A 12,094-nucleotide genomic window follows, 5' to 3' on the forward strand; every position below is an offset into this window, starting at 1 on the left:
GGTAGGTATATCATGACAACTACATCGTCTACATTTGTGTATAATTTTCATAATCTATTTATTTTTCATTAAAATTAATTATCGAGTATACATGTTTATATCAATGTTATTGTTACTTTTAAACCAACAGACGTCGGCGATGTAGTATCTTCATCATTATTCTCATCATAATCATCATCTACATCATCATCGTCATCATCATGACTCTCATCATCACCATCATCACCACGCCACTGTATGTTGCAATTATTCACGAAATTACTCACGAAAGACCCATCTCACGGCATGTTTGAGTTCATTGCAGTAAACCTTGCTCTTAACAATGCACCTTTCTTATCAAACTGGGGAAAGAAATTATAATCAGGCAAATTAATGGATTTGTATGTTAGGAAGACAACGAAACTATCACCGAGGTAATACGCAACGGAATCGTCCACCAGGATACCTACGAGACTGCACGGTCCTTTATCTCTGTTTTTCTTTCTATCTATCTTTTTCTATCTGTTCGTCTTTCTCTCTTCTTCTTCCGTTTTGCTCGTGAATAAAAAAAAAAAAAAAAAATCAAAGATCATCGAGAGTACTCTCTCATGTGGACGCGCTCGACGCTGAGTGACGCTTTAGCTCTTTCGTAAAAAAAAACTCCAACGGGAAAGACGAAATCGAAAATGAACGAAAAGAAAGAAAAAAAAAAAAAAAAAGTAAAAAGTGACGAAACGGAAAACAATTGCAAAAACAAAAAAAAACCGCCAACTATAAAATCCCGAAAGAAAGTGTCCTATAAGTTGACGGCCCAATGTTTTGCCACTAGCGTGACAGCTATCGCCTGCGAGTACGGGCCTCCGACAGAGGGATGCCAGTCTTGTCCGCAGACGTGGACGTTGAGTTAGACGTCGTAGACAGAAACAATAAACCACCTGTGTGGGATGCGAATGTATACGGCCCCATTCACATCAAAGAAAATGTCACAGTGGGTACTGTAGTGACGTCGGTGAAAGCCAGGTTTGTATGCTACGACATGACCGAGACAAGACACGTGACATGCCGTGCCGTGCCATGCAAGTGCTGTCCCTCCTCTTTTTTTCTCTCTCTCTCTCTCTCTCTCTCTCTCTCTTTCTTTCTCTGTTTCTCTCTCCGGTCTGTTGACCACTCCGTAACTTATTTTGTCTCTTCTACTTTTTATTCCACCTCCATTCAATTACTCACGTATTCTATTTGCCTTTCTGTCCCATTGATTTCCTTTATTCGTTTGGCTTTACTTCCCGATACACCCTAGGTTCTCTTTTTCTGTCTACGTTCCTATTCTGTTTCTGATCCTATCACCACGTTTGATTTCCGTTTAGTTTATTCTGTCGTATTTCTCTATGCATTTCTCTTTTTAGATACACCAGCCACAGAATATATCCATCTCTTTTTTTCCTTTTTTGGTTGCGGAAGCACTTATGGTTAAGCGCGGCGCGGTAGATCGCTGATTGGCGGACACTCCTTCTCTCCTGTTACTACAACAACTACTATTACTATACTGCTACCACTATCTTTTCCCAACATGTACTGTAGCGAGCCGCGGCGATCGCTCTTCGACGATAATTTGGAGACAACCAAGGTTCAGGCGGAAATTATTCGGAAATAATTGAATCTTTTGATTTGCAAGCAGAGTAAGTTTAAAGTATCATAAATAAGCATAAATAATTGTAGAATTAATTTCTCTATAGTTACCAAATGCAAAGAGTATCTTGAGCACGATTGTTTTTGCAAATGCACCAGTAATTTTATCAACATTTTTTGTAAAATTTATAAAACTTTCTCAGAAAATAAGTAGTATTAATTTGCATATTATAGTTATTATCAGACATAACTTTTTGGCTCGTTTTCTTGCTAAATTTATAAGAATTAGTAAGATTATTACACTAAATATCAGTACGGGAAAGTGCTCGTACTATTAAGATTCTGCTTGCACTATTAAGATATACGATAACTGTGGCAAGTAACTACTTACTCTACTTGCAAGTTGAACAGGTTTTCGCTTTCTATAAACGCAAGACAAGAACCACGCTTCTTCAAAGACTCCGAAGACGCAGCGATGGCCGCGCGGATCGTAGCGAATATATATGCAATGACAACTATAATTATGCAAATGCGGAAGGGCGGAGCGGTGACCTACAGGCGTTTCTAGCGTGCTTATATAGTTTAGGCAAGGATGTAGCGAGAGAATCTGCTGTGCTTTTGCGATATTCACGCGCAGAATATACAGGTTGCGGAGCGTCGATCACGTCCATCACGCCGCTCGTCATCCGGAGATCGTACTGTTCGAGAACCACGCAACTCTACTCGTGCATCGCAATCGTGCGAACGCCTTTTTGCTATAATAATCTCTCGCCGAGCGTGCAAATTCGGCACGAGGGTGCGTGCATAATGCGAGCTCGCGCTCGGCAAACGTTCCAGGCGTTGGCGGACGGCCGAGGTAGAGCGTCGCAAGTGACTGCCCAGCGGACGCAAGAGAGAGAGAAGATTTCTTCCCTCCTCTCTCGAAAAGAACGACGGGGAGCAACATGTACCATGTACTCTCTCCCTCTGCCACAGGCCTTGGCGCTTTAACACTAACGCCGTTGTTTTTTGTTCCCGTTTGTTATACACACACGGTCTGGCCGTAGCGCGAGACGTACAAGCTGGAGGCGATGGCCAAAGACAGGGGCTACCCACCCTTGTCGCGAACGGTGGAGGTTCAGATTGACGTTGTGGACCGTGCGAATAATCCGCCCGTATGGGACCACGTAGTGTATGGCCCGATCTACATTAAAGAGAACATGGCCGTCGGGGCTAAAGTTGTGTCTATTAAAGCCAGGTCTGTCACACTGTCAATGCTCCGTGCGGCTCTCTGCACGAACCCGCCCTGCACGCAATCTCGTGGCAGTATTGTTCTTGTGCACGTTAATTGATATTGTGTACGAATCCACATTACACGCATCTCAACACATTCATACACACAAACATACCATACTCGCAGAGGCGGCGCGCGCCACTACTCGCTCGCTCGCTCGCTCGCTCGCAGCATACGTAGACACACTTATGTTCGCATTTAGGGTTGACTTGACTTGTGGGAGACATGATCGGGATGTCGAGGGTATACAGGGGAGTCGTCGTCTGTACGGTCGCGGAGAACGTGGAGAACGTTGGAGGATCCTCGGCGCAGGATGTGAACATTAAAGCGATGGTTCTTAACGTGTCAAGAAAAAACTTAGAGCTCAAAGCAAGGAATTAAATAAAAAAAAAATCCAAATAGTGGGATACTTTCAATCAAAACATTTAAAATTAGCATTGATTGTTTCTCCGCTGTCGATGTCCGAGAGCAATTAAACTTTCTAAATTGATTCTATTTCAAATACGAATAACAATAAAATTTTTTATTATATTTTCCAAGATAATTATTGAATTTTTGTTTGCGAATTTTTATTTTTCACGTAGGAACCACCGCTTCAGATTCGGAGTCATTCTTGTTCAAGTACGGCTTTTGCATTTATACAAACGCGCGAGACGCATTCACACGGGTCACATCGATATACGCATATTCGTAGGCGCGGTGCACGTTTTTCATATTATATATATAAACGTAGACGCACTTGGGAATAACGCGATTATGTTCTTGAAACATTTTGCTGCATCTCGACATGCACGAAACCGTTTTCATCTTCCCGAGCGAGAGCTTAATCGATTCCGCAGCGAGATTTAATTTCTTTCTACCTCATGGTGCCGGTAAGGCGTCTTTCTCGTGCATACTAAATTGAATAAACGACGTGAACCAAAGACCGCTTTTCATTCGTGCCTTGTAATTCGCGGGAATATAAGAAACGGCACGAGAGTCGAAGAAGAGCTGGGTCGAGTATCCGACGCATTTATCATTAAAGCGCAATTCTCTGAACAAAGCGTGAAATCTATTGTTGCATAACAATTGACACAAGTAGAATCGTGCCACCTTGACTACGTTAAATATTAATTATTCGTCAGCTGCCATTGTGTGAAGATTATTGCTTACTTGGGAAAACGGAAAGAGCAAATACGACAGTTTCGCGAATCGCCGAGAGATGTTACTTTTTTATTAAAATGTGTAATTTAACAAACTACGACGATCAAAGGAAAAACATGGATCATGGTAAAAATAATACTATACCTTTTCTAACTTTTTGAATATAATAAATATTCTATGCATTTTGCACATCAACTCGTCATGAAAAATGAAGAAAGTATCCTACATTTTATTGCAATTTTTCGAAATATGTGACTTTGTAAAAAAATCTCGCAAATGGGCCGCGTTGGGAATTGCGCGTAGTATGTTGGCGGAAAAATATAGCTGACCGGTGCAAGCGCGTCTTTTTGTAGCGCATACCAAAAGCCGCGTCGAAAAAAACATTAGTAATGGGTAGTTTGCGCTTGACGTTCCGCTTTTAACGGCGGTCTCGCGGAGACACATGGACTTCCGGCGGGAACAAATTGGCTAATTACACGCGCTACACAAGAGGCGCCAGATGCAACCGTCACGCGCTGTCGGTGCAAGATAGTACATTTTATTGTAAATTCAGTATACGAGCTCTGCGCACTGTGTCACGCAAATGTTTCGCTGGCTTATCTCGCTCAGACATGCGCCGAATTCGATTCTTCGCGGGTATTTTAGCAAGAAACAATGTCAGCGCATCCAATCCAAAGTTGCTAGCAAAGTCGTAATCTAATTTTAATTTTAATCTAATTTGAATTTTTCTTTTTAAGAGAACACGTGATACATGGTAAAATTATATCCTTCGTGCGAGAGCATTTTTTCATAATTTTCTAATTATTGCTTACTTATTTTTTTCATCAAATAAGAGGATACATCAATATAGTATATTATGTAACTTAATTTAATAATTAATAACTGTTGCACGAACTTGTTTGCATATTTAGATGAGTTTAAAATAAATGATCTTGAATGAATGTCAATTTTTAGCACATATTTTTATAATATTATATTTTTATATGTAATTTTTTTTGCTTAAGACTCTTGATGCGATAAATATTATTACTTATATTTTATTGAGCTAAATCTTGCCGGTTTTATGCATTCAAGCGACGTTCTCGTGGATACCACAAATTCCACACTAGACTGTTAGTAACGTTAGTGACATTTCGAAGGATTAATTCCGGAGAGTTTACTCGTTAAGACCGCTTCAATGGCAACCGGAAAGGGATGCAGCAAAACGTTTCGTTATTCGCGTTAGTCCGCCATTTTCTGCGAACTTTCCTCATCAACGTTGCGCCACGTACACGAGCCTCGATGGAAAGATGTCACATCAGCTGTACACAAATACATACTATAATATTATCCGCCGATAATCGCTTCTCCCGTCGGGAATTCGCGGCCCAGCAAGAAACGCATTAACATTAATTCGTGCCACACAGCGTGTTTAAGCCTCAAACATTAACGGACGATGAGTGTTTTAAGTCACGTGTTTGTTCCTCCGCTGCGATTCAATAGCGATATTGTATACTACAGTAATTGCCAGCTATTTTGTACCACGACGAACTCTCGCGCCCGGAATTAGACGCAGAACTTTCTGTCTCTTTCTATCTATCTATCTATCTTTCATACATTTGTTGTGTGTGCCGTAAACATATTTTTGGGCATGTTTTACGAAATAGATGCTTCCCTGGATTATATATTATTGATTTTAATCAAACCGTTGTCGTTTTCTTATTTTCTCTCTCATGGTTTTTATCACTCATTGCGTGCCTCGTTTGTTTCCTTCTTCTTTCATTCATTATATATATATCATCTTTTTTTCGCACCAGATTGGCTTTTTTCAAAATTTACTTTGGTCTCGATTTCATTGTGTGCGCTCTTGTTGAGACTCCATCACCCACCGGTGATCAGAATCGTGTGAGTCAAGTCAAGGTATTCTAGCTGCTGCCGCAAGTGATCGAGCAGTTATGATTTTTCGTTGATCCCCAATGCCTGACTTCGCAGTCGCAGTCGAGCGTAATATCCAAGTATGTCGTATGTAACATACGTTCCGTTTTTACTCCTCCTTAGTTGTTATCAGTTTGTCCGTTATCGCTACGACTCACATCTTGGTTCGTCGCCAGGACACGCATACTCATTCAGTATTCCAATTATCGACATCATACGTTTCATGAATGCCGTAATTAATTTTTGGGCATGTTTCGTCAGTTGCTTACCTTGCGTTAGGTTACGACGTTTGTAACGTCACGTTTTTTTCTGGTTTTCTTTTTCTCCTTTTTTTTTTCTTTTTCCTTTACTCTTCGAGAGCGTAGTGTGTTCTCGTAGTGTCTTTTTGTCGGCGAGACCTTTCTTGTACGCCGTTCGTACAGCAAGTTAAGTAACGATTTAGATTGGAGTTGATGAACATAGTTAGAGCATCTTTGATTGCTGAAAATCACCGTCTCGTATCACGTCGGGCGGTATTGTAGTAGTGATTATATACCTCTCCAATTAAAATTGCGCGAGCTGGGACATTTGCTAATTGATCTGCGCCGCTACGTGACACTCGCGGATCGAAACGTATCGTATCGACTAAGCGAGAAATTCTCTCTCTCCGTTCTTCTCTTTGCAGAAAAGGAAAGAGAGGAGTATGAATTCACGAGACTCGAAACATAAATGGGCACTATCGATTTCCCGCGTCTTTCTAGCGAGTGAGCTGACGCAGATTTTTCCAATACGATTTTATCATTACAGGAAAACATTTCTTTTAAAAACAATGTAAATGTTGACAAAAATCAAATACGCTCGTTTGTTACACTTTCATGTCGAATTGGATATGTATGATAACTTCAAAGCAAATTGCTCTGTAATATCAAGAGTTCCTTCTCGCGGAGATGAAATTGTACTGGAATTGTTTAATAATATGTGCTCTCGTAAATACGTATCGTTTGTAATCTTACACACACACACACACACACACACACACACACACACACACACACACACACACACACACACACACACACACACACACACACACACACACACACACACACACACACACACACACACACACACACACACACACACACACACACACACACACACACACACACACACAGATACATCTGCATTATCAGCACACATTAATGGTTCAGGGGTTATTATGCACCGACTTGGGATGTAAGGTTTCTAACATTGTTCTTTTTATCATAACTTAACACACATATCACTCTATACGACAATTTTACGTCTACAAGCTCGCTTCTTGGCTACATACTTAACGTAGTTGTACAACACGTGCGTGCACACACTCACACACTCGCAATGCAAATCTTCAGACTAAGGATCACGCTTATGAGCTATACTACTATACTAACCGACACTACAATATATATACAACCACTCGAAGCGATCGTGATATCAGCCGTCAGACGTCGTCCACGGATAACGAGCAATTAAAATCTACGTGCGAGCGTCATTTGTCAGGGGCACGAGTCGCGCTATTATTCCAGCAGCAATGTGGAAATTCTCCTAAATTAACATTCGGCCTCCGTGGCACCGTTAACGAGTAATTGGAATTGATCAGCGAGAAGTTGTGACGGAACAACGTGAATTTATTTTATGCGCCGGTCGTGATTAATAAAATGCCAAATTAAATTTCGCAGAAAAATTGAGATTTCATCCGACCGGCGAACGGCCAATCAATATTGATACTACGAGATTCCAGGCTTTCAGGTGAGCTAACATTAACCAATATGTAACTTCGTGAGTGTCCCTATGAAGAGTAAACTAACGCACTTTTTAAAGTAAAGCCACCTTTCTCTCATCGGTGCATTTTTGGCGAATATATTTTTTCATAAAAAATTTATTTAACATACTAAAGATACAAAATGTGAAAATTGCGAAGGGAAATTTCACGAATTGAAATTTGCCAAAGATATTTGAACGGTTTAGAATTCATCATGATTAGAATTAAATTTGATTGATCGAGTAATCGTAAATCAAAAGATTAGACTACGTATCTTTCAGTCACGCAGAATTTCACAATGATATACTACTAGTTGCAATTTATCTCCCAAAGATGCAATGTAATAAATGGCGGTATTGTTAGAACCTTTTGTGTTTAATGACAGCTTGAAATTTGATCGAGTTGAATCGTGATATATTTCGGGATATTAATCGCGTGTTTCAAAGCTATTTCGATTTTGCCGATATTAATGTATACTATATATATTCCTCGTTTTAAACGAATTTTAAATGAGTGTCCAGGACAGTTTCGATATTGCAAAAAAATTATCTTTTGATCAAAATAATTCTATGGAGTATCCAATATGGTCTGATAATCGTTCGGGCCATTATTTATTTGATACACCGCGTCCTAAATTTTCCATCTTTCCTTTTAATGACGAATTCCTTGCAATCATTTCCACTAGTTCGTAGTCCCCTTTTCCTTAACGCAAATTTAATTGCAATCTATTATCTTTATCTGCTTTTAATATCCATATTATATATCTTGATAGAAAGTAAATTAATTATTAAATAAAATTTTAATTAAAATAAAAATATTAAAATTGACTAAAATGATATTTCATTTCGTAAATTTGCAATATATATATTTATACATATAATTTCAAGATATTTATTATTTTGTTATTACTCGATTTCGCAACCAAAGTTTAACGATAGAATTGATTAACTTTAAAATTAAACATACATTTGCATGATATAGATGAAAAAAAAAAATACATTTATAATAAAAAATGTGGTAGAAGAGAAGCATCATGCATATTACGTGCGTATATATTTATAATTGCGCATATATTGAATCGAGCATTTACGTGCGCGCTTAAGTTTCACTAGAAATTCATTTTAAAATTCAATATCAGGCTATCGAAAGCAATCCAATGCGTATGATGGACAAATTACTGTTTTTTCGTATTTTATTAAATTGCGATAAAGTACCTTTCGGGAGTTTAATGATCAATATATTACTGTCCATTCGTTCAATATACCGCAGCATTTCTCGTCACCGCTGCCAGTCGTAGATTTCGACACATTCGGCTCGACACATAGCTTTCGGCATGTGGACTTTTGCCTGACAAATATAAAAAAACGAAATGTTTTCCGTCATGAAGGATAGTAAATAGATTATTGACAACGTACAAAAATCGATGATAGTTTTATCGATGATAGTTACAGACACGAGGAAAGTTGCCGCGAGTGCAAATAAAATCAAATATAAATTGAAATAACAGAAGAGAATTTTTATCGATGCAATTGCATTTAATTATTGCGTAATTAATAATTTCTTGGTAATTTATTAATATTATATATATTTTTATATATTTATATATATTTATATATATATTAATTTATATATATTTTTGATATACTAAAAATAATATATTTTATGTAACAAAATAATGTAACGTAAATACTATGTAAAATGTTATAATCTATGTATATGAAATATTCATGATTCTTTATTCTCAATATCTTAAGTGCAATCATGTTTTTTTTTCTCTCTATAATATGCAAACGTATTGTTTTAAACCAAGCTGTTCTAAGTTTCAAACTTTTACGGAATTACTCAACATAAAAAATAAAAAAAATAATTATTTTGTAATAAATCATAAATATATGACAAAATCTTATTGACAGAAGCACGACAAATATAAAAAACGTACTTTTTAATTTACTCTAAAGGAGAAAATTATATGAAATATAATTCCTTTCTCCTTTAGAGTAAATTAAAAAGTACAGAAGTCTAGACTCCATTACACTAATTAAAAATTACAAAAGTTCTGGGATCCATAAATAAATTGTTATGAGAGTTTAAGTTTCTTATTGAGGAATAGAATCACTTTTAATTTGTTTGTAATGAAATTATATTTATTTAACATTAACGCATGGTTTAAAGATGTTCAAATAATGTGACTTATAATCAAATGCCCGCTTGCTGACTGCATTGCAATGAAAGAGATAACATCGCGATTTTTATGTTACACTAGAAAAAATAGCTGACATAAAAAAAGATGCTATCGGGATTAATCGTAAAATATGTCGAGCTACGTCAGTTTTATCTTTTCTAGAAAAAAGATGCCAACATTTTTCATGAAAAATCCTACTAGCTATACATAAAAGTGCCATTTCCCGCAATTCGGACGTACTCCCGCGTATTTAAATAAAGTTGCTCGAAACGTGTCCGCGCAGAGTATCTCTCCTACATTTTTCAAACAAAATCTTTGCTCCGACGTAATTTCTAGCAAATTCGAATATAAAATTGCTCCTGAAGCGCATTCGGAAGAGACGTTTCGTTCTCGGGACGAACGTGACTTAAGATCTGAATGACATTTTAAGAATTCCCAGGAAATGATATTTTAATGCTAAAACTCGCTTTCCGTTCGAAGTTAAGCGACGAGAGTGGCAGATAGTGCACGTTTCTATGCAATATCTAGGTTCCGGTGAACTTAAACGCGACGGTGTTTAAAATGTAACATGGCGCCGCGTAAATGATTGAGCTCCGGGCGAAACATGAGCACTTAACAGATCCTCGCGTATTCACAAACGAGCTTGTTCCGCTAACGGCGCTACCGGGGCGATGCCCGAAGATTAAATCTTTCAAAGATCTCGTTAAGCGTGACGTACAATGGCTGAGACGTTTGCTACATTTAATTCTTGAAATTCAGGATTTATATATCTGCGCTGGAGATCGCATATGTTTAACGATGCGTTTGATTTAATTTTACACAACAAGTTAACTATCTATCTATAATCTCATTTATCGAAAATTATCTCGTTTGAGTATGCCGGATAATATGGAAAATGGTACAAAATGATGTACTAACCAGCAAAAGTTAGACGGCTATATTATTGTTGTTATGTTACTCAATTACATATCATTTGTATCGTGACAAAATTTATTAGAATCATATTGGTTTTTGTAAAAAATACAATATTATACAACTAAATAAATATATATGTAACATTAGATAACAAAAGTTAATAGCGATTTTATTTTCATTTGTCTCTAAAATCTTTTCAGAATATATGTTAAAACAAAATGTAAAGTTTAAAACAGATAGATTTTTAAGATTTATTCTTATTTTAGTAACTTTTAGTACGCGACATATATTTCCATATCTTCGTGTAAAATCTTTCTGAAAAGGCAATGATTTTGAAGTTGACATTTATATTGGCATTTTAATACCGCACTATAAATCATATGTAATAAAAGAGATAGTCTACGAGAGCAAACTTTGACTTTTACGAGCAGCCATTAAATAACGCGGTCAATTCAAGGTTCTCTATATATATGGGATTACATCCGAACAAGGTAAAAATCACTTTTAAATAAAGATTGTAACAAGAATATATTTTCTGAGATTATTCTTTTACTTATCATAAATTCATTCATTATCATAAATTAAAAGTTATTTAATATCGAAGATCTATCAGTTTTAAAGAATTAAATCTTCAGAACGTGAAAAAATAGTAAAATTCTTTTCTTTAACTTCAAGTGAATTTCACTGTAACTTAATTTAAAATGCAATATTTATTGCAACTTTCAAGCTTCAAAAATGAAAAAGCAATGATAGATGAAATCCTCAATTAAATTTTCATTAAAGAAAAGTTGTCTCGAAAAACAGCTTTAAGATTTTTTTTTCTTTATTTCTTCCTTATTTTCTAACGTTTTATTTATGGACTATCCCAGATCCGATTACAATTTTAATAATAGATTACCTTATGAATTTAGAATTAACGCTTTCCTGAAATTTTACAGGGAACTATCATTTGTCTCAATATATTAAATGCGATATCAAGTACCTTAATTAATTAAATCGCAGCTACGAAGTTCAGAAAAGAAAAGATCTCTTAAAATTAAATAAACAACAGTCAGATACTTACATAACAACAACAATAAAATACTTCTTCATTTAATTTTAGAAGTCAGTTTGAGAAGCCCATTTATTATCACTTATAAGCAATTTCTTGTTTTCTATTTTTTAGCTTGAAAAATATTTCTCCTCAAATATCCTGATTAAACGTGAGTAAATTCCTAGTTGGTCCAAGAATTATTAAGATCAATTGGAGGGACATCCTGTGAAGGCGTGAACGTGCCCATGT

At 36.7% G+C, this 12,094-nt stretch overlaps 2 protein-coding genes across 7 annotated transcripts in view; one reads left to right on the forward strand and one right to left on the reverse strand.

Moving 5' to 3' along the window:
* Positions 1 to 12,094, reverse strand: part of LOC105433512 (uncharacterized) — a 209,225-nt gene that overhangs the window by 163,400 nt on the left and 33,731 nt on the right. The window lies entirely within an intron of this gene.
* The window catches only part of LOC105424476 (neural-cadherin-like), a 188,352-nt gene that overhangs the window by 50,142 nt on the left and 126,116 nt on the right, over positions 1 to 12,094 (forward strand). For 5 of the 6 annotated variants that reach the window (XM_089073133.1, XM_089073136.1, XM_089073137.1 and 2 more), the window contains one exon: positions 2,649 to 2,839. In XM_089073133.1, coding sequence (XP_088929259.1) covers positions 2,649 to 2,839 — 191 coding nt within the window. Of the gene's footprint in view, positions 1 to 808; positions 1,000 to 2,648; positions 2,840 to 12,094 lie in introns of all 6 variants that reach the window. The other variant, XM_089073134.1, reaches the window with a different exon arrangement.

This window comes from Pogonomyrmex barbatus, unplaced genomic scaffold (genome assembly GCF_055798465.1).
Source record: "Pogonomyrmex barbatus isolate J1 unplaced genomic scaffold, ASM5579846v1 scaffold14, whole genome shotgun sequence".
Classification (NCBI taxonomy): Eukaryota; Metazoa; Arthropoda; class Insecta; order Hymenoptera; family Formicidae; genus Pogonomyrmex; species Pogonomyrmex barbatus.